This window comes from Engystomops pustulosus, chromosome 1 (genome assembly GCF_040894005.1).
Source record: "Engystomops pustulosus chromosome 1, aEngPut4.maternal, whole genome shotgun sequence".
In the NCBI taxonomy this organism is placed as follows: Eukaryota; Metazoa; Chordata; class Amphibia; order Anura; family Leptodactylidae; genus Engystomops; species Engystomops pustulosus.
Window position 1 is genome coordinate 147587049 of NC_092411.1, and position 19218 is coordinate 147606266.

The 19218-nt window shown below is 41.1% G+C and overlaps 1 protein-coding gene across 10 annotated transcripts in view; it reads right to left on the reverse strand.

The window, feature by feature from the left end:
• EPS15L1 (epidermal growth factor receptor pathway substrate 15 like 1) overlaps nucleotides 1-19218 on the reverse strand; it is a 142702-nt gene that overhangs the window by 5153 nt on the left and 118331 nt on the right. For all 10 annotated transcript variants that reach the window (XM_072156354.1, XM_072156363.1, XM_072156345.1 and 7 more), the window contains one exon: nucleotides 5245-5450. In XM_072156354.1, coding sequence (XP_072012455.1) covers nucleotides 5245-5450 — 206 coding nt within the window. The remainder of the gene's footprint in view (nucleotides 1-5244; nucleotides 5451-19218) is intronic.

Here is a 19218-nt window from a genome sequence, read left to right on the forward strand (position 1 = left end):
TGGTTATACAAGACACTCAATGTAATAAGATTTGCTAACACAGCAACTAAAGTAGGGAATGTCATGAAACAAAAACCAAAGAGGTTTCCAAGGCTGCATTTATCTTGTCACCTGTCTTTCTCCTTTCATTTTAAACCCTCAAAATGGTGACTAGAGGAAGAGAGGCTTTCAATAGTATTTAGAGTCGGAAAAGGAAATTGGGTTTAGGGTAGGAAACAGGGGTCTTGAAGGAAGCAGCTGCAAGTTAGCAGAGCAAAGGATAAGAAAGATTTTGGAATGCAAAGATTTAACTGCTTCCTGTCTACCAAAGAACATTACAATGCTTTTATGTCAACTCCTGTAATAGACTTTAGTAATCAATTTACAATATCAGAGTGCCTTTAAAAGTTGGTGTTAAAGACAAATCCTTTAAATATCTATTTTTGCCAATAATTCAAGCAAGAACAAATGAACTTCTTACCTTGGATTTCAGGAGAAGCCATGTGCATGTTAAAGAAGAGCGCTATGGAAACTGTGTCCCAACAGTTTTGTACACTTGGGACAGCATTGTAACTGAATAGGTTGTAATTACATATAATAAAGCTTATATAGAAACTATTATCTGGATCGTTCAGCCATGCAATGTCATGATTACCAATATTCCCTATGTTGGAGTTTTGTTTTTTATTTTGTATGATAAAAAAGGTCTACCTTTAGGATGACTGCCAGTTGTACTTCTGCTACACTGCCATGCATGTCCAGATTTCCTACTCAAAGCTCTCGTTTTCTCAACCACTGTATCAAGCTAAAATCTTGATGTGTGCTCACACAAAAACAGAACTTTTGGTCTTTGAAGCAAACTGAACCCATTCACATAACCAGGGTAAAAAGCCACACAACAAGGTCCAACTTGGCAGTGTCATAGTACATAGTAATGATTGTTAAGACTCCCTTAATGGAGAGTGTGCTGTGTTTCCAAAGTGCCAAGTGGAAGCTCATAGAAAAGAATTACTAGTTTGTGGAATGACACATGGTATCACTTGTCCACCATTAGAAAGCTATGTAAACTCTGGTAAAGGACTATGCATTGCCACAAATGACTGGAAACTTGCTTATTTTTTTTTATCTCTGATTAGGTGTAGTATATTCAACCCAATGCAAAACATTTATAATGTCTGCCATTACAGAATCCCATGTGTAAGATAATAAGACAGAAAGAGACATAAGTCAGGTTGAAATCTAAAATTTAGGTTGACACCTGAAATTCAGGATGGTTCTGATAAGACGTAGAGGTTGCCAAACTGAAGGAAAGTTGGCAAAATAGAGATAAAATTCCAGATAACATCAGTTCAGCCCCACTTGACTGTAAGTTGAAGGTGTAGGCATTTTTTTTATATCCTTATACAATTCTTAAAAGGGGTCTGTTATAGCAACAGGTTTACTTCAAAGAAAACCTGTAATGAGGCCCACAAGTTGTCACCATCACTAACCCATCATGCAGAACAGTTTCAGGATCACAATGATGTCCTTCTATATTCTAGAAGATTCTACATAATGCAGCAAAAAACTTTGAATGCTGCATAAAAAATACCTAAGGAATCATATAGGGGCAAAGAAATCTCCCAATGTCCTGACTACTCCTAATGTGTTTAGGTCGTAGGTAGGACAAGTACATAATCACCTTCACAGTAGCTGTCAGGTACTGTCATGTTCTTGCATGACCATTTTCCTCCGCATGACTCTATACAGATCATTTGAATAGAGGGTTCAAAGACCGCTTTCTGTATAAAGCTTTACCAAAATGTCCAATCTTTTCAGGTTAGAATCATGATTATTAAAACTCCACTGTCTGTGAGTTTACGTGTAATGGTAAAAACAGTGAGTGACCCACAGAGGAATACACAAAGGGAGGGGAATGCTGAAGACTGTATCAATTTATTGAAAAAACACACAAATTCTTATTGTATACATAAATACAACATAGCAAAGCAAACATGCAAGAAACAGTGAAAGTCTGAGCAGCAAAAGATGCAAATGACAAGTTCTTAAAAACTGCAACCCAGAAGAGAAGAAAATATATAATTTAGCATCATGGAAATAGTGGCATGAACCCCTTTCTGCTTACCCCTGCCCAGTATATGGGTTTCATTATTGCTGAGTTTTCCCTCAGGAACAACATGGCTTTCTTTAAAATACATATTAGTAAGAGGGTAAATGCATTTCTAGAACAGGCAAGTACATTGAACTAAAACATTCAGAGTCATAACAACTCTATACAAAACATACATAAACGCACATGCAGTAAAATTTCTTTATTCCACCATAAATGAGATCTGACAAGTGCAAAATTAGCAGACATTCCTAACTGGCTGGAGGACATAGGAAAGGGATTAAAAACTAAATTTATGGCTGATGATAATTAGAAAATAAAAGATGTGGATGCTCTGCTCAATTTGTTGCTGTAATACTGGGATTTCCCTATGAGTTACACTTAGTAAGCACATAGATGTATGTGTGTGTGTACATAATTAATATATATATATATATATATATATATATATATATATATATATTACATACACACACACATATATATATACACGCACACAATTTATATATAAACACACACACACACACATAAACATACATACATGTATACACATACAGATTACAACTTCTGAAAAAAGGACCGTTCTCTGCAAATGTTAGTGCACCTTTACTGTTTATGTGGTAAATTTGCCATACAGCTTGATCCAAAATTATATTTTTGTACATATTATATATGGTTTTCTGTCACTAACGCTGCATTCACACAAACTTATGCTACATTTGGGCCAGGACCCGGGATAGCATACCTTTGGCTGGAAAAGTGGAGCAGCTCACCCCTCCTCTCTTCATAGTGAGACACGCTGCCAGGCCGTACATACAACAAAAGATAGAGTGTGCTCTATCTTTTTTCCGGTATTGGCGATAGTAAGGTATGGTGACATATGTGCACACAAGGTACCTCTATTGTGGCTGTATGCTAGCTGCCATTCGTTCGGCTAGCATATGGCTATGGCCGCAATAAACTTTCGTATGAAAGGTGCCAAACATGAGGCTATTTTCTGGATGTTTTCTGGAACTGAATAAACTCTTACAAGCAGGTGAGGGCGTATTGAGACCTGCTGAGTAAGATAAATGACCATCACTTTGCTGAAGTTATTTAGTAAAAGACCTTTATGATCTACTTGCAAGAGTGATAGGTAGAAAACCTTACCTGCCTTCTGTAAGTCAGCATGACAGGTACATAATACCTACTGTATAAAATCTAGTAAGATTAGCGCACAATGTTATGGTATGACAAAACAAAGATTAAATATTTTCCTACTTTAAGTGGTTATCCACTTTCAGCAAATAATTTATATAGTTTGTGTAAGGAAAAGTTTTACAATTTTCCAATATACTTTCTGTGTCAATTACTTGTGGTTTTCTAGATCTCTGCTTGCTGTCCAGCTATAGAAAGCTTCTATGTTTACTTCCAGTTGATAGAGATCTTTCCATGGTCATGTGATGTCACACAGGTGAACGGCTCCTTATTATCAAAGAGAGAAATCATAGATATGTGGTATAACGAGCCATGTACCTACGTGTTCTTTGAACGACTATGGATTTCTATCCAATGGAAGTAAACATAAAAACTTTCTATAGCAGGACAGCAAGCAAATATCTACAAAACCAAGAGGAATTGATACAGAAAGTATACAGTATTGGAAAATTGTACATTTTTCCTTATACAAGCTAAATTATTTGCTGAAAGTGGACAATCCCTTTAATAGAAAAAGATCCTGTCAAAGTGTCCAGGGCGGACCCAAAACATGTAGCTTGTTCTTAAAATCATGTTTTTATATTTTTGTTACCTTTTTGTCTAATGTATAAATAAAAGCTGGATGTTATTTTTGGAACACAGTTCCTGTCATCCTGAGTGAAGTTCCTAGGCGCCAAAACAACGTCCGGAACGTATTGAGCCTGTTTGGCAAGTGACTCACTTAATAGAAAAAGAGAATCCATATGAAAATCCAATGTGTCGCAGCTGGTAAAGTATCTAAAGCTGATGAGTTAATAAATATCAATTCCAAACTTTCAAACCATTGAGCTACATAACACATTTCCTGTGTGTGAACATACCCTAAGATAGCTACAAGGAAATTGTGATGCAATGTGATCGGAACAGTAAAAGTGCACTTGCAGAGACTAAGGCTAAATTCACATTCACACTACTGATGTCAGACACTGATGTCAATAGGATTTTTAAGCGATACATTAAAAAAAACCTGTTAAACCTCCACTCTTTTTTAGTGGATTTAAGGAACGGAGGGAAGGAACAGTAGTGTGAAATGAGTCAAATATATTGAAGGTTGTTGAATAACGTTATTTCGACTGAGAAAATCAGAAGTTGTAAACTGAAAATGCAGTATCCGCACAACAAAATATAAACATGTGTGTGTATATATACACACAAATATTTATATATACAGGTTTATATTAATACAAACACACTCTGAAAGACTAAAATAAAGAATAAGCAGTCTGAAGCAGGATCTCCTCCAGTCTTATAAAAAGTTTTCCACAGCACTGGCAACATATTTAAAAATAAAAATAATGGTAACCCTTAGTAGAATTTGCACTTTTAGTGGCACTGTATGTGTGTATAACAAACACCTATACATACTGTACATAGTGGTTATACTACAGCTAGCCACATTATATATGCCCCTTTTGGAGGGAAACACTACATATACTATACATATAGTACACACATTAGATAGAGCAATTCAAGACTGCTCCAATATGTGTACCAATACATCTAAGAGAGTTTTTAACAAACCAGCATGTATATGCAAGGTATAAAAGTAAATTTTCACTTTTTGTTAGGCATACCTTTGTGTAATGTTTCCCTCCTCTAGGCAAGTTTACTCTACAACTAGACCCAATGAAAGAAACCCAACTAAAACAACAATGTAAACATAACACTTTTCGATCCAGAAACTTCACATAGCATGTATTCGTTTTCTAGACCATCAGAAACCTTGGTAAACAGAACATATCAATACTACTACATTAGGTGTGAATGGAAATGGACAACATGTTCATAATACAGTTAAAGATCTTTACAGTTGCATCTTTCCCCATACAAAAGAGAGATCAGCAGCATTATACTGGGCGACAGAATTATTAATGGGAACCAAGGCTTCTTTATACGAGGGGAGGGGAGATTCAACTTACAGAGCCAAAGTTTGCAAACCCGGCAGATGTTCCCTTAGAGTGCTTCCCTGGTTGTGAGGTGGCAAATGGGTCTTTTCCGCTGAAGGGGTCTGTAAATGCCTTCCTACTCTGAAACGGATCTCCAGGTTCTGTCCCAAACGGCTGGAAGGGATCACTGGACTTTGGAAAATGTGCTGAACTTAGCTGACCGACAGGAGTACTCTTACCTTGAGAAAATAAGGAAACATACATATAAACATTTTTGTGAATTACCAACCACAGAACAGACATTTAGAGAATAAAAATATTATAAATCAGAATAATACAATAAAGCAAAGAAAACAAGCATCTAGATATGCAGCTCCACGCTTTGCAGTTTCTAGATCAATTTCACAGGATAGAAGGAGAAAAGACTGCAAGATTTCAACAGATCTTTGGTTCAAGATCTGCAAACATTTTCAAAAAAACATGTCCATTATCTTTTTGCCATGGAAAAGACTGACAACCTAGGTCCAAATCTTCATGGTTAACGCTGAAGCAAATGACTATTAAGTAGACTGTAAAAGCAAGCAGGTCCAATACTGAATAGTCAGAGAAATGGCTCCTATGACATGGAAAAGGTGTCAATTAAACAATACAGTACAGCAGAAAATCATCAGTGGTCTGACTACCTATCTTTAGGTCGTCCGCCAACCCTACTGCATTCTACCAACTGCAACCTCCACAATATAGGGCAGTAACATCAGATAAAGGTCGTATAGGGATTAACGGATCCATCAAAGTCCGGGGTCGGCTGTAAAATGGGATAGAGGGCTGGGGGTAATTACAAAGCCCTGTCAAAAATGGGCTAGGGAAAATATTTAAAGGATCTGATGGTAGATTCCTTCTGTCAACATTTGCTCTGATTTGTAATTTAATGATCCTGGAACCTAACCTTAATTGTTAAAAACTTAAATTTAGTAATATGTATATTAACTGCAGTGGCTACTGGGCCACTACTAGCCTGGTTGGGTACTGGGAGCGAAGGCTACTCCAAGTCCCAGTAGCCTCTGAAGTTAATTTAAATATTACTAAAATAAAGTTAGGTTAGGTTCCAGGAGTAGTAAATTGCAGATTAGGGCAGATCTACCTCTGATGGTAGATTCCTCATGGTAGGTTTCCTTAATAACAAAGTTAAAAAAATAAAAAAAATTAAATGTAAAAAGAAATAAAATGCAGTTATCAGGGACAATGCACTTTAAGAATATATACAGATGCAGTTATCTTTGACACTACTATTTAAGAATATATGGAGGCAGTTATCACTCACAATATACTTAAGAAAACGCCAATTATTTCAAATGTCAATATGTCCCTCACAGCCTTCTCTTGCTAACTTCCTACCTTCCCCCAAAAGTGCAATTATTAAATTATTAGACCTAAACTTGGTCTCTCCAGCTGCAGCTGTAATGTTGCAGGGACATGTGACCCTGCCAATCACAGCCATGCGTATGCATAGTGGGCATGTTTATGATTATTAGGGGCTGACAACTGTTTCTGGGAGGGGCCAAACATTGAACTTCTGGCTGAAGTCCAGGCCAAAAGTCACAGGCCTGTATGCAACTCAGTCCCATTGAAGAGACTTGAGCTGAACTGCAATACCAAGCATAGTGTGTGTGTGTGTGTGTGTGTATATAGACTTTAATGCTTTGAGTGGATTTCAAGAAACAACTGGGAAGGGTGGGAGATTTGACTGTCTCCTATTGCCATGTTTACTTATATAGGACACCCACACATTCAACATACTGTTTATAGAACCACTAATTCAGCAAGGGTGGCACCATTTGTACAAGTGGTATTTGACCTGGCATTGACTGGCTGAACGGTTTATTACCACAGCTTATATGAAAATCACACCTTTTGCAAAGATGCATCTGAATTCCCAGCACTGCATAAGTGAACCACAGCAATAAGATTGGAAACAAATGTTTTTGCAGAAAACCACAGGTAGTAGTCATGCAGTTTTCTTTTTGAAAGAAATTATATTTTTTTTTGCTAAAAAGGCAAGAGGATGTTTTTGGCCTATGAAAGAAACAGGATCTGGAAGGTTAATAGTTGATACCTAAGTGCTTGTTACATTTAATATTACATGATTTAAAATTGTCCTAAAATGTTGTGCATAATACAGCTAGCTCTTCTGCAAGTAAGAAATTCCATTTAATTCTTTTCTGATTACTAAACAATGCAACATAGAATGAAAAAAACGCTACATTTTGCAGCGTTAAAGGAAACCCACCACTTGATCCCGGCCGAAATGACCTCCTCACACCACCCTCTCAGCTCTTTACCACTGACCCCCAGGACATGTTTTGTTTAGGGACACAAACTGACAGTTTAGGAAAAAATGTATTTTACAATCTATAGAAATGTGGCTTCGGCGCTTTACTTACCTCACCCTGGCGATTCCGCGCACCTCTGATATTTAATTATAAACACCCCATCTTTGTTGTATTCCTCCTCCCGTGGACCTAGAGCTGGTGACGTCACTCGGCACTTCTTGCGCATGTGCAGGCAGTGAATCTCGCACAACTGCGAAGTGCCACACCGGCTGTGTAAGATTTAGTGACTGCGCACGCGTGAGAAGTGCTGAGAGTCTAGCGACTTCAATGGCTCTCGGTCCAAGGAAGAGGAACACAACAAAGATGGGACGTGCATAATTAAGTATCATTGGTGCGCAGAATTGCCAGAGTGACGTAAGTGAACCGCCGAAGCCACTTTTGTATAGATTATAAAATACTGTTTGCCTAAACTATCAGTTTGTGAGGAGGGTGGTGTGAGGAGGTCATTTCGGCCGGGATCAAGTGGTAGGTTTCCTTTAAGTGAAATTGAAAACTCTTTTGAATAGCACGGTATGGTATCACTGTGCACATGAAATGTTCTTTCATGTACAGAAATGACCCTGACCTTGCTTTTGTGTTACTGAATAAACAAGATCAACTTAACTTGCCACTGCATTATCATATTTTGCATGGAAAGTTATCTGCTATTTGGCCAAAGATAGTTACCAGAGGGTGGTGAATGTGGAACCATCAGATATGCACAAATGAGAAGAAAAAAAAAAAAACACGTGAGAACGGAACTTAAACACTTAATTTCAAGGGAGAGGTGTTAACCACTGAGCACCATCTTGATGGCACTCTTACACTCTGCTCTTCTGTCAGTAGGGCACGGACACCGTGCGCTCAGAGGTTCACATGAATAGCACTGCTGCTCATATACCACACTGACAAATATTTTATTTTTCATTTTGTATTGTTACTTTAGCAATTGTTATGACAATTTTGTTACAGAGCAGATCTTGGTTTTAATAAGTTATGAATAATTCTGTAGCTGTGAAATGTGCATCATAGTCATCATTGACCTCTTAAAGTGCTTTAAAGGTTTATGGGTTCAGTGATCTGTACCGTTTAAAATCATTTCTTCTTATAAAACTTTATGGTGATTGGATTATTTTATGATACCAAGCCGTGCCTGGTTTTCTCCACACATACTGCTTAAAATAAACACAAAAAAGTTCACTCTTCATCTGACCAGACCAGAAAATCGCATTTCCCATAGTTTGGAAGTCATCTATGTGTTTTTTTTTTTGCAAATTATACTGAGAGGCTTCCGTCGGCACACTCTGCCATAAAGCCCCAGACTGGTGGAGGGTTGCAGTGATAGTTGACTTTGTGGAACTCTCTACCATCTGCATACTGCATCTCTGGAGCTCAGCCACAGTGATCTTGGGGTTGTTCTTTACCTCTCTTACCTCGTTACCTTTTCTTACCTCTTCAACCACGATTGCTTAGTCTGGCTTAACGGTCAGATTGAGGAAGAGTTGTGCTCCTCCCAAACTTCTTCGATTTAAGGATTATGGAGGCCACTGTGCTCGAAGAAACCTTGGGTACTGCAGAAAAACTTAAAAAGGGGTCTGAACACTTTCCGAACCCACTGTATTTATTAGGCAAATGCCAGTGCCAGATATTTGGTAGTTGGATTTCAGGTATCTATTCTATATGATCTTAGTAAAATAAGCTGCAATCAAAGGTGTCTTTTCTCAATTTAGTCCACATCCTTCGTTCATGAGTGCACGTATATGGGAGAGTTAGGCCACATTCACATGATGCGTTTTGAAACGCAATTCAAACACAACCAGAAGAGACTTTGCCTGATGTGTGCATCAACTGAACATTTGCCATCAGTGGAAACACATATGCAATCGGGCCAAGCCATTCTCTGTTGTGTTTGAATTGCATTTCAAAACACCACATGTGAGCGCGGTCTTAGGTGAGATAGCCATCTGCTTAAAGGGGTATTCTCGTCTGGGCATTCACACTCAGTTTCATTAATCTGCCATATGTAAACATTTCGTCAATTAGATGTTATTAAAAAAAATGTTTCTGTGTGAAAATAATTTCTCAGTCATATGGTCCCTTAGAAACGAGATGGCTTCCTCGGTTACGGCCACCTCTGCTGGAGTGATTGCACAAAGAAACAAAAGGTTTTTGTATATGAAATGTCCGGGAGTTACTGCAGGTCCCACAGCCGTCCTGTGGTAATGATTGCCAAATCCAGGTGGTCAGGTAGAGCTCAATAGCGCATGTGTGGCCACAGCTGCCAGAGTGTGACGTGGTCGTATCCGAGGAAGCTATCTGGTTTCTAAGGGACAACATGGCTACATTTATGAGAAATTATCTTCACACAGGAACATTTTTTTAATTAACATCCAATTGAAGAAATGTTTACATATGGCAAATTAATTTAATTAAATGTAAATGCCCAGATGGGAATACCCCTTTAAGTATCTGACCAAATTTAGCCAACCAAGTTTGAAAGACCTAAAGTCAGTAATATTTTCAAATGTTGACATCTTTCCACTCCATAATAAATGCTCCTCATTCTACTATTATGTAAAATATAAGCAGCTTTACACTCACTGGCCACTTTATTAGGTACACCATGCTAGTTGGACCCCCTTTTGCCTTCAGAACTGCCTCAATTCTTCGTGGCATAGATTCAACAAGGTGCTGGAAGCTCCTCAGAGATTTTGGTCCATATTGACATGATAGCATCATACAGTTGCCGCAAATTTGTCGGCTGCACATCAGTGATGCGAATCTCCCGTTCCACCACATCCCAAAGATGCTCTATTGGATTGAGATCTGGTGACTGTGGAGGCCATTTGAGTACAGTGAACTCATTGTCATGTTCAAGAAACCAGTCTGAGATGATTCCAGCTTTATGACATGGCGCATTATCCTGCTGAAAGTAGCCATCAGATGTTGGGTACATTGTGATCATAAAGGGATGGACATGGTCAGCAACAATACTCAGGTAGGCTGTGGCGTTGCAACGATGCTCAATTGGTACCAAGGGGCCCAAGAGTGCCAAGAAAATATTCCCCACACCATGACACCACCACCAACAGCCTGAACCGTTGATACAAGCCAGGATGGATCCATGCTTTCATGTTGTTGACGCCAAATTTTGACCCTACCATCTGAATGTTGCAGCAGAAATCGAGACTCATCAGACCAGGCAACGTTTTTCCAATCTTCTACTGTCCAATTTCGATGAGCTTGTGCAAATTGTAGCCTCAGTTTCCTGTTCTTAGCTGAAAGGAGTGGCACCCGGTGTGGTCTTCTGCTGCTGTAGCCCATCTGCCTCAAAGTTCGACGTACTGTGCGTTCAGAGATGCTCTTCTGTCTACCTTGGTTGTAACGGGTAGCGATTTGAGTCACTTTTGCCATTCTATCAGCTTGAACCAGTCCGCCCATTCTCCTCTGACCTCTGGCATCAACAAGGCACTTCTGCCCACAGAACTGCCGCTCACTGGATGTTTTTTCTTTTTCGGACCATTCTCTGTAAAGCCTAGAGATGGTTGTGCGTGAAAATCCCAGTAGATCAGCAGTTTCTGAAATACTCAGACCAGCCCTTCTGGCACCAACAACCATGCCACGTTAAAAGGCACTCAAATCACCTTTCTTCCCCATACTGATGCTCGGTTTGAACTGCAGGAGATTGTCTTGACCATGTCTACATGCCTAAATGCACTGAGTTGACGCCATGTGATTGGCTGATTAGAAATGAAGTGTTAACGAGCAGTTGGACAGGTGTACCTAATAAAGTGGCCGGTGAGTGTAGTTTGCTTCACAGTCACCCGAGGATCTAGTTAATTAAAAAAAAAAAATCAAAGAATGTCCTTGACAGAAGCCCGATGTTGCTCACTACAAAGACAACATTGCAAAAGTGCAGCCAATTTACAGTTTATATAGAACAGACACAAGTCAGTGGAATACTGTGTGTTGCCACTGCACATGTAGGAGGAGAAAAGGAACAAGGCCATTAGTTGTCTGGGCTGCTATGGACAAGAAAGAATCTTGAGAGCTGCCAACTTCCTGAAATTTGTCTGTGTCAGGGAGACACCTAGTGGATGGCAATTTAAAGAGAACCCATCAGGCAAATTAACCCCCTAAACTAAATATATTTTTATAAACTGTCATTAGAAAGCATTGTCCCTCCACTTGCCTGTAAACTTCAGCAATGAGGTCCTAAAGCTGTATGCAAATGACCTGTGACATGCCCGATGAGTCATTATCCTAATCAAGCTGTCCAGCTTATTCATGAGTGGGAGGCACAGCCACAACCCCCAGTGCTTGACTGACAGCCTGTGTAATGATGTGAGGTATAATGGCTCCTCCAGGTGCTTCCTGGTGCTGGTGCCCCCTGCAGCCTGTGTGTATAGGAGAGATACAACAGCTGCAGGCAGCCATGTTATAGCAGAACATGTCAGATACTTGTGTAGCTAATGTCTGTGTCTCACACATGTGTATAGGAGGGAGAGCATGTCAGCAGATGCAGCACAGACACTAGCAATGCTTTACTATACATTACACACAGACATGACCAGGGGGAGGAGAGGGGAGGGGTGACATCACTGCCTCTGACCATGTGACCAGATCATTTACATAATAAAGAATAGATGATTTTATAATGATTAATGTATGAATCGACTAGATAAAGGCTGGGAAGGAATCCTTGTGAGCTGCTTCAACAGGTAGTAGTGACAGGACTAGTGACAGAGACCTGATGACAGGTGTCCTTTAATGTACAATACTGATGGGTGAAAGGTGCTAAAAGTGCAAGTGCAATCGCCCAGAGCAACATTTAAACAAAGGATGAGCTTAATACTACGGTACATGACAATGAATAAGACAGTTGTATGTGCCCATATTCAATCTCAGCGAAGGTGGTTTCATACTACATACAGAGAAAAGAATAATGCTGAGTTATAGTTACTACACAGATGGCTATAACTTCCCCCTACAATAACATTTCATCACCACAAGTTTTAGAAGAGAGCTATGGTCCAGATTTATTCCAAACAAAAATATTACCATGTGATCTATTTATACTGGAAACGAGTAGATATCAAATGAATTTATTGCCCTGCACATAAGAAACAAGAGCCTACAAGCAGAGAACAACTATAAATAAAAGAAAAACAAATCTATGAGGTACCGGCCACTCTGATGGCTAAAATAAAAGAACAAAATAAGTTGGACTTTAAGAAATTGTTTTATACCAGGGTTAAAAGTTTACCCATTCTGTGCACAATGGAGAGCAAGATACAAAGGTCACAGGTTCAAGAAAAAGGCTGCAATGTGTGAAGTTCATCAGCGATACAGTAAGTAAATGTAGCTGCATTTGCAGTGCAGAAGTCTATTACAGGAAAAAAAACAAGTTAGAAAAAAAAATTACAAAATGGGAAGTGGTCACGGGTGGGGCACTGTAAACTCCATCTGCAACCAAAGTAGGGAGACCACGAGCATAGTAATCTCACCCACACGCTGCTTCCGGAGAGCACAGAAAACAAAAAAAATCAGTTCCTCTCTAATCAACAACTTTTACCTAGAAATGAGGCAATCTTAGCACCAATACAATGACAGAAGAAGGTATAAGATGCTCAGAAGAACCCAGTCTAGCTTGCAACCGATAGAAAATTAACTGCGGGTTATTGGAATAATTTTAACTTCTTGCTACTCTGGAATATAATTCCAGACAAAAACAAATATATCTGATAAATGACAGATGGGCAAACACTAATCTGTTAGCCCATAGAAAATAAATGCATTTGCCTATTTGCAGGTCACTTTTTGTTCAAAAAGTGAGGGACCAGGAAGCAGTGGCTTTACAGAGCTGTGCAATAAGACTCCAAGTCATTGCACATGGTCTCCCCCTTCCGAATGTCAAAACATTATTGCGTCATTGTACTGAGGGCTGGATTCATGTTGCTGTACAATCCTATTGTAACATCCAATTCTGTCAATTACAGCAGAGTGTAAGCAATTGCCAAATGTTTGGCAGCTACTTTGACTGATGGGGCTGGGGTCTTTATTACAGCAGCATAAATCCAGCACTCTAACATGGTGCTCTAATGTACTGTAGGGAAAGACCCCTAAAAGGCACTGCTTTCTTCTTCCTCAGACCGCAGCCAGAGTACACTAATATGCAGAGTTCTTACATGCCCTAGGTAACCCCTTTATATTACAGTATAATTTTAATGAGATAATAAATGTAATGCATGGAGTTGGAGTTCCTTTTGGTGCTTTGGTTTCCTTACCTTGTCCATTGATAAACTAGTAGGTTAAACGACTTCTTCTAAAGTTGGATATCACATTTATATAGGTTTTATTAGTTTTTTAAAAAATGTAAAAAAAAAAAAAAAAACTTTTGTACAAAATCTTCTTTTTCATTTTGCCCTATTCCGAGGCCAATTTTCATACTTCTGTTTAGAGAGCTCTAAAAGACATAATTTTTTTGCAGGGCGAGTTGATGTTTTCATTGCTACAACTTTGGGGACTATATGACTTTTTAAGCACTTTTTATTCTAAATTTTATGTGTTGTAAGATACTGAAAAAGTGGAAATTTGTTACAGGGTTCACCGTCAGAAATAACCATTTTTATATTTTGACAGATCGTGAATTTTGAGCAGTAGTGTACCGCCGGCCGGCCCCCCGTAGTGTACGGCCAGCCCCCCTTAGTATACGGCCAGCCCCCTTTAGTATACGGCCAGCCCCCTTTAGTATACGGCCAGCCCCCTTTAGTATACGGCCAGCCCCCTTTAGTATATGGCCTAAAGGGTTTCTTTACTTGTTTTGCTCTATTCATTCCCGATCAATTTCTCTTTCTTGCAAGATGGAAATAAGCTCCCTAAGGCTTTGTTCACAAGTTTGTTAACAAATTGTAAACACAATTCAATTGCATTTACATAATGTGAACATTGTGGGAATTGTGGGAGAGTTATCATAAGGGATAATGTAGTGATCTCTGAGAAGATCCATCTCTATACCTGTGCATTGAGCTTGTGTTACAGTGTAACTCTGTAGAAGCTCTAGTGATTTAAAAATCCTCCCATGGGGGGTGTGGCTTGGCGATGGCGGAGTAAGTCGCACCGACTGCGAGCTCCCGGCCATTCCCGCCAGACTTCTGCCTTTGAGCGCTCACGGAGCCCCGATACAATCATGGTCCACAGGAGGGGATCGAGGAGGACCACGGCGCCTCCGACAGCTGACCCGGGAACCATTACCAAGTTCCTCAGGACAGCGGAGCTGCCTGAGGACTCGGCGCACGAGGCATCCAAGATGGCGGCCGCGACCGCCCAGCATCCCCACACTGCAGCGCCATCCTCACAGCAGGCGCAGAGGGAGATGGTGGAGTCAGCCCCGCAGTCCCCGGGCACTATGGTGAGTGCCTCCCCAGAGGGGCTACTTGAAGAATACCCCCCACTATCATTGAATGGTGGGGACTTGCCTCTGACCCAGGCCTCCCCTCTCTTAACCTGGCCTTCCACTCCTCACAGGGCTTTACCTCCCACCCCCACTACAAGCCAGGGGGGCCCTGCTTCTCCATCCCAGGGGACAAGTGCCTCCCAACAAGAATGGGACTGGAAGGCACACATCCGTGCCATGCCTACCAGGCACGAAATAAATAACCTTTTTTCAAGGCTGGAGGAATCTCACAAAAGAGACATTGCTGGTTTGCAAAAAGAAATACATCATATTGGCCGCAGGGTGGCGGAAGCGGAGTCTGCCCAGGAGAAAATTCTAGATCAATTGGACACTCACTCACAAGTTCTACAGGAACATGCATCCCATATTTCTAGCATTTTGACACATCTGGAAGATATTGAGAACAGACACCGCCGTAACAATCTAAGGATTAGAGGCGTGAATGAAGACGTGGAACCATCTAAACTTGAGGAGTGGGCTCAGGCGTTTTTTGCAGAGATTTTGAACCAACCTTCTGCCTCTCCAATTGAACTTGACCGTATCCATCGCACCCTTGCACGGCGAAGGAGATACTTCGCCGTGCAAGGGAGCTTAAGGATATCACGTTCCGTGGCTCCAAAATTATTGTTCTCCCAGACCTAGCGAAGAGAATCCTTCAATTGCGGAGGGCCTTGCGTCCTTTATTGGCGGAATTACAATCCAGGGACATCCCGTATAGATGGGGCTACCCGTTTCAACTGATCGCTAAGAAAAATGGGAAGTCGTCTGTTTTCAGATCTCTCGGAGACCTTCCGAAATTCCTGGGGACGTTCGAGCTGCCACAGATAGCCCTACCTGAGTGGCCTATAATCAACTCGGCTCCGGTGCAACCGCCTAGAGAGAAGTGGCAGGAAGCACGCAGAAGAGGCTCAGACCGAGCTACGAATCACTCTACCGGAACCTGAACGGTTTTTGTATACTTCACTATTTGATATGTGATACCTGTTATACTTTCCTTAGCATTTTGTCATAGTCTTTTTTCTTGTGGTTTTCTAATAATACCTGTACTCCTCGATTCATCACAGGTTGCGATACCTCTGGGAGTTTAGCAGGGGCGTTTATAGTCTTTAATTATTTGACACTCTAACTTAGCAGTGCTTATTGTATCTTTTCTTGTAATATGACTACACTTTATTGGCGGAGATGTGCCGGGAGACTCGCCCCCCATCGGTCTCCTCGTCTCCCCCTTAGGGTTGCGGTGCTGGACACCGCTTTGGCTTCTTATGCCTTACCTTAGATTTACTAGGCTCACTAGGGGCCTGGGTTGTACATTTTCTCATGTATGTTATGTTTGTTATGTTTTTATACCCCTCTCTTCCATCCCCGTTCTTTCCTGGTCTAACCTCCCCCCTCCCCTCACTACATCATCTATTCATGATCTAAGCTCTCCTTTACCTAAACTATGACGGTATTAACTTTTTGTACATACAATGCCAGGGGTCTAAATAAACCAGAGAAACGAAGCCAAATACTATATCGCTTACATAAGAGACGAGTTTTAGTAGCGATGTTCCAAGAGACTCACTTTAAAGCAGATAGCATCCCCAAATTCCATAACAAGTATTACCCTGTATGGCACCACTGCCCCCACCCCTCTCGGAAGGCTTGTGGAGTCTCCATAGCTTGCCACAAGTCGTTTCAACCATCCATAGTGGCCACTGAGATTGACACGGAAGGCCATTACATATTCCTTAAAATTGATTTATTGGGAAATGTTTTCACACTTGCCAATGTTTATTTTCCTAACCAGGGCCAGGTTTCCTTTGGCTTGGGGGTTCTGAAAAAATTGGCTGTCTTTGCTGAAGGATCCGCACTGATTCTAGGCGGCGATTTCAACGTCCCTCTCGAACCTGCACTGGACTCATCCACAGGTAGGTCTTCTCTCTCTCACCTGGCACTACGTAGATTGAGACGCTCATTATTAAACCTTAAATTGGTAGATATGTGGAGGGTGCTTCAGCCGGGAGTCAGAGATTATAGCCATCATTCTCAAACACATAACAGCTACGGTCGCCTGGATTATCTCTTCGTGTCCCACCAACTGTTAGATCGAGGTCCTAAGAGTTCTATCTATTCCACCCTTTGGTCAGATCACGCCCCTGTGTATGGGTGGTTAGGTCACCTGGGTAAACGCACAAAGGAATTCTCCTGGAGATTAAATGACAACCTGCTAAATGATGCCCTATGTGAAGCTGAAGTACGTAGTGTAATCACAGACTTTATTTCCACAAGTCAGGCCCAACATCTTACAATGCCAGTTAGATGGGAGATATTAAAGGGATCTATCCGAGGGGCGTTTATGGCACATGGGGCGCGACTTAAAAAGGAAAATTCCGCAAAACTGAGCTCCTTATTTTCTGAACTGGGTTCTAAAGAAACCGCTAATAAATCTTCCCCAACTGATCTTTTGAAGGTGGAAATCTCAACTATTAGACACAAGATCCTCCAATTACTAGATCAAAAGAGCCTATGTTTTAGAGATAAGGTTAAAAAAAGATTACTTCGAATATGGGGATAAATGCGGGAAATTGCTAGCTAAAACCTTACATCCTAGGACCCCTCAGGCACCAGTTATGTCCATATACTCACCTCAAGGTATATTAGTTAACTCACCGAATGAGATTCTTCGGGAATTTAGAAACTTCTACTCCGCTCTATATAGTCTAGATGTTCCTTCTGCTGACCCTGTACAGTCCGCAGAGGAGATCTCAGATTATCTGGAATCCCATTTCCCAAACTCAGAGGAAGCCTCTACAATTGATAGTGACTTCACCTCAGAAGAAATTCTGCAGGTAATAAAGGAAATGAAAGTGGGCAAAAGCCCTGGGCCAGATGGCTTCACACCTAGATTTTATAGAGTCTTCGGGGAAGCCCTAGCTACACCTCTGGCAGATTTTTTCAATTCTATAGACATAGACAGTCCCTTCGACCCACAATCTCTTAGAGCCCACATTTCAGTTATCCCTAAACCGGGTAAGGACCCCAACCACTGCGGAAACTATAGGCCCATCTCCTTGATCAATATTGACCTCAAAATATATTCCAAGATTTTAGCCCTACGCATCTCCCCATTTATACCAAACTTAATTCACCCTGAACAGGTGGGCTTTGTCCCGGGTCGTGAGGCAAGAGACAATACCCTAAAAACGCTCACCCTGATCTCGTGGGCTCGGCGCTCGGGAACCCCTCTGTGTCTGCTTACGGTGGATGCTGAAAAAGCTTTTGATAGGGTACATTAGGGGTTCCTGGGGGCCACGCTCACGAGGATGGGTCTGGGAGCAAAGACGAGGAACAGAATTATGGCTCTCTATACAAATCCGTCGGCGTGTGTCAGGGTTAATGGGTCGGTTTCCTCTCCTTTTCCCATTCGTAACGGCACGAGACAGGGGTGTCCATTGTCCCCGCTTCTTTATATCCTGGTGATGGAATCTTTGGTATGTGCACTTCGCGATAACCCGTCCGTAAGAGGCCTAGAGGTCAAAGGAAAACCTTATAAGCTCTCACTGTTCGCTGATGACTTACTCATTTATGTTTCGGACCCGGTGGTAAGTTTACCTAATATTATGAGGGAGTTTGAGGCGTACAGTAGAGTAAGCAATTTTAAGGTTAATGTCCAAAAATCTGAGATCTTGAACATCAATATCCCGAATCATCTGGTCTCCTCCTTGTCCTCCTCCCTTCCCTTTAAATGGGCGAATGGGCATATTAAATATCTAGGAGTGCACATTCCATCAGATCTAAACCAAATTTACGCTTTGCATTACGCTCCCCTGCTTAGGAACATAGAAACTGATCTCAAATCATGGAGTTCTCTCTCCCTATCCTGGTTTGGTAGGATGAATACGCTTAAGATGGACTCCCTGCCCAAGATCCCATACATTTTTCAGACGGTTCCCTTAGATCCAAACGCCGCTTTCCTAGATCGCCTCAGGAAGCTAGCTACTAAATTTGTTTGGAGAACCCCCCCCCCCCACGGATAAAACACAGTATTTTAACAAGACATAAAGAATTGGGGGGGGGGGGGCAGGTCTCCCAGACAAGTCGAAACAGTGGGAAGTTATGGGTAGACCTGGAGTGTTCCCTACTTAACAATGGACATCTCCCAGATTTGTTTTGGCTCCCTCCTAGGAGTGACTGGGATTC